Source organism: Somniosus microcephalus, chromosome 3 (assembly GCF_052327205.1).
Source record: "Somniosus microcephalus isolate GS21.2 chromosome 3, FLI_Smic_1.0, whole genome shotgun sequence".
NCBI lineage: Eukaryota > Metazoa > Chordata > Chondrichthyes > Squaliformes > Somniosidae > Somniosus > Somniosus microcephalus.
This window is the reverse complement of record NC_140989.1, coordinates 155,283,460-155,287,187: the sequence shown is the minus strand read 5'-3', so window position 1 is coordinate 155,287,187 and position 3,728 is coordinate 155,283,460. Positions and strand designations below refer to the sequence as shown.

At 43.0% G+C, this 3,728-nt stretch overlaps 1 protein-coding gene across 2 annotated transcripts; it reads right to left on the bottom strand.

Annotated features, from left to right (window-relative positions):
- Positions 1-584: 584 nt before the first annotated feature.
- Positions 585-2,492, bottom strand: nkx2.4b (NK2 homeobox 4b). Of its 2 annotated transcripts, XM_085977684.1 has the most exons (3): positions 2,120-2,492; positions 783-1,249; positions 585-725 (listed from the first exon to the last, which is right to left on the bottom strand). In XM_085977684.1, the coding sequence occupies exons 1-3, from the start codon at positions 2,490-2,492 to the stop codon at positions 585-587; spliced, it is 981 nt and encodes a 326-aa protein (XP_085833810.1). The 2 variants fall into 2 exon arrangements, with proteins under 2 accessions (XP_085833810.1, XP_085833809.1); XM_085977683.1 differs by having other exon boundaries at positions 585-1,249.
- Positions 2,493-3,728: the final 1,236 nt, after the last annotated feature.

The following is a 3,728-nucleotide window of genomic DNA, read 5'->3' as shown; positions in this document are numbered from 1 at the left end:
TTTTTTAAATTAACCAAACTCAGAAGAAACTCAAAATGTTACCGGCATCAAAATACAGGGTCTATATTCAGTCTTGAATCATGAAACTACTACATTGAACTGACTGCACAATCCAGAGATGAATTTACAAGAATGTACAGCTAATTCGTTACAAATTCTCAAATGTATTATTGTTTCTAGTGGAATACTGTTGGGACACTGCCAAGTGGGTGTATGTCATTCTTAATGTTATACCTGTAGTCCAGCTGGCTCTTCGAAGCCAGCTCACCCGAACTTGGAACAGCATTCACAATCCATTTCAACAACTTGTAACTACAATTACACGACGGTCTAAGCAATCCAAAAGGTCACAGATATCTTTTTATTTAACCAGTATTTTTTTACAGCGTGTTCCGAGTCAGTCTCCAACGGCTAAGAGGGTCCAGTTAACACTATGTTGCATGTCAATTTGTCCTCAGAGTCCAGAAACACGTCCAAAAATCCGAGAAGTAAACTTCTGGGTATGTGTTGCAAAGTTTGCCAGTTCAAACATTTTAAGCAATGTCTCACATATCTCCAGTTGTTCATTTAATATGGTAAAGGTTCTACCAGGTCCTGCCGTACAGCAGGCTCGGATTTACCATACTCCCCGTGTAGTCTGCAGTAGCTGTGTCCATTTGAGACATGTTAGTGACCGAATTGTGGAGAGACGACGCATTTGGCGACACTTGGCCTAGATCTTGAGCCTGAGCTAATGCATTCACTTGTTGATTCTGCTGTTGGGAGATGGCAGTGCTAGTGACGGGAAGGATCCCGTTTGCACCTTGTTGCTGCTGTGCTTGTTGGCTGGGCGTAGGGGTGCTCGAGCCATTCTGACAGGGCTTACCGTCTTTCACAAGAACTGGCACGGCCACCCTCCTGGGAGACTGTTGCTGTTGGCACAGGTTGTTCTCCTGCTGCATCTGCTGAGTAGCCTTGTCCTTGGCCTGGCGTTTCATCTTGTAGCGATGGTTTTGAAACCAGATCTTTACTTGTGTTGGCGTGAGGTGGATCATGCTGGCTAGATGTTCCCTTTCGGGAGCAGACAGGTACTTCTGCTGTTTGAAGCGTCGTTCCAATTCGTATACTTGGGCCTGGGAGAACAGTACCCTTCTTTTCCTCCTCGGTGTAGCATGTAAAGGTGCCATGGGTTTGGCGGCGTCTGCCATTCCAGTTAAAGTCCCCATCCCTGTCATATTCATTCCTGACGACGTTCCCATGAAGCGGGAAACTAAACAAATGTTTGAATGAAAATGTTCTGATTAAAAATGCCGCAAGGTAGAAATTTTTACTCAGAAAATGAGTCATCATTTAAGTTATGTGGCACTATTGCAAAACAGTGAGGAAACGTATTGTAATTTACTCAAGATTAATACGCGACGATTTCCTAAAGGTTTTTTTTCTCATTATAAGGAAACGCAGGGCAACGAATATAATTATTTATATTAAACAAAAGTTAATTGATTCGATTGACAAAGAAGGTTCAAGTTCTCAGTAGTATCTATAGCTCAGTATTAACAAACATTGTATAATTCTTATCACAGCACAAAGGGCAAAAAAGCTACTCTTTCTCCAATTATAAAATTATTCTCCATAGGCCCTGACCTGCTTAAAATCAGCCCATGGCCACAGTGCGTTTCTTGACAGAATCATAGAATAGTACAGCACAGAAGGAGGCCATTCGGCCCATCGAGTCTGCACCGGCTCTTTCGAAGAGCAATCCAGTTAGTCCCATTCCCCGCTCTCTCCCTATATCCCTGCAATGTTTTCTCCTTCAAGTATTTATCCAGTTCCTTTTTGAAGGCTACTCTTGAATCTGTTTCCACCCCCTATCAGGCAGTGCATTCCAATCCTAACCACTCAAGTTAACAGTTTGATTGTTCTTTTGTAAATATGCCCGTACATCTGCTCAGTTTTTCTTATTATAGTGAAGCAATTGTAAATTTATTGGCCATAGGAAATTGCACTGAAGTATCTCCAATGTGCATCTATATCAGTCAAGTTCATCACACAGTTTTTATCTATTTTGAAAACTCTGCCACGAAGCTACGTATAAAATCACTGTTGCATTCACAAACACTTATCTTTGAACGAATCTTACTTGTTGAGTATCTGGGATCCGGATTAGTCCCGTACCAGCCGGTCGCTGCGGCGCTATTCCTCATGGTGTCCTGGTAAGAAGGGAGATCCCCCATGTTGCCAATACTCCCGTTACAGTAGCCTCCCATGGCACTGTGAGAAAACTGGGACACGCCGTGTGGCATGTGGTAGGTGGTCGCCACGGTGGCGTTGTGACCCATGGTGTGCTGCTGCATGCCGGCCTGGGAGACCTGAGGTTGACGGTAACCTCCCAGAGGAGGTCCGAGGTTGCCAGCGCCGTCCATGATGCCACCAAACTTCTTGTAGGTCTCCTCGATCGGGCTCAGTATGTCTGTCACTGAAAAAGGCGTTGTGTGCTTTGGGCTCAACGACATGGTTCAGCGACGGAGCAGGTAAAATTGTTGAGAGGATCAACCCGTGTGCTGTGTTCGCTCTCCCTCTCTCGCTCCTCTTGTGGATGTCGACGTAAGAGGGTGTTTTGGAGTCCGCCTGAGATCCGATTGATCGGTTTGGAGGAGGCGAGCCCCGATTCCTCTTATCTTTGGTTTGTTTTAGCCAGGCGCCAGGTTTACGACAGAGTCCTGGGGGAGGAGCATCGGTCTAAACGAGCAAACAATAGTGCTTGACATCCTTACCAAGATAATTGAGGTAAATGTAGGTAGGTCCATATTAAGATAAACGTGATGCCAGGAGAAACTTGATTAAATACTTTTTGAGCGCTTCTGGGCTCTAATGCAACACCTTTGATAGAAATCTGATTAACACACATCATGATGTTCCATTGAGTAACATGAAACGGCGAACTTTCACATACAGTAATTGAGGTTTTCTCATTAACGTGTATCCAATTTTCTTGAAAACTGGGAGTTTGTTGGCTCCTATTAGTTGGTCTTCTGCCCTGCTCTCAGACTCTGAATACAATACTACATATTAGCTTAAAGAGCTATTCGCTCCAAGGAAAAGCGCCAGGGCGCATAGTCAAAGAGGTAGAATGAAGGTTCCTCTCTTTTGTATAACTACCTAATTTATGCATCTTAAGCATCATTTTGTTGCAGCTGAGGGCTACTTACAAATAAGCCCAAAGTACGTAAATCCGATACGTCGAAAGAATGGGGGAATATTGAGATCCTGAAGTTGTAAGTATTTTGTGTGTTTTATTTGTACTCCACCCCCCTCTTCCAACATATTCGAAATAATTACAGCGAGTGCCATCCTTTTTTCCCTTGTTTTATTTCACACCTGTATCGCTGTCAAAATATAACCGTTTTCTTCAGAACTATTGGGGAAGGACCAAGACGAGATTTGACTGTGGAGAGAGTACACTAATCCTTCCGAATCACGAGCTGCCTAAATCGAAAATAAAATCATACTAAGATGATCGGCCGCAACTCCCCATTTTGATTTGATTGAATTAAGGGGAATTAAACAGAATAGTATATAGGCTCTGACAGTCACGTAAATCAGTCAGCTGTAATGTTTCATCAACATTTTAGCAAATTCTAACTAAAATAAATGCTGCGCAATGCTTTCCTATGCTTTTTTCAAACAATGCAATTTTTGAAAGCAGTGATTCCGCTGAGATGTTATTTAATATATATTCTCTTTCTAAT

Excerpts from the sequence above, each read along its gene's own strand:
- nkx2.4b (XM_085977683.1), bottom strand. The coding sequence starts at position 2,492 with ATGTCGTTGAGCCCAAAGCACACAACGCCTTTTTCAGTGACAGACATA. Across the intron at positions 1,250-2,119 it reads GGATCCCAGATACTCAACAA|TTTCCCGCTTCATGGGAACG; the intron begins GTAAGATTCGTT and ends ACATTTGTTTAG.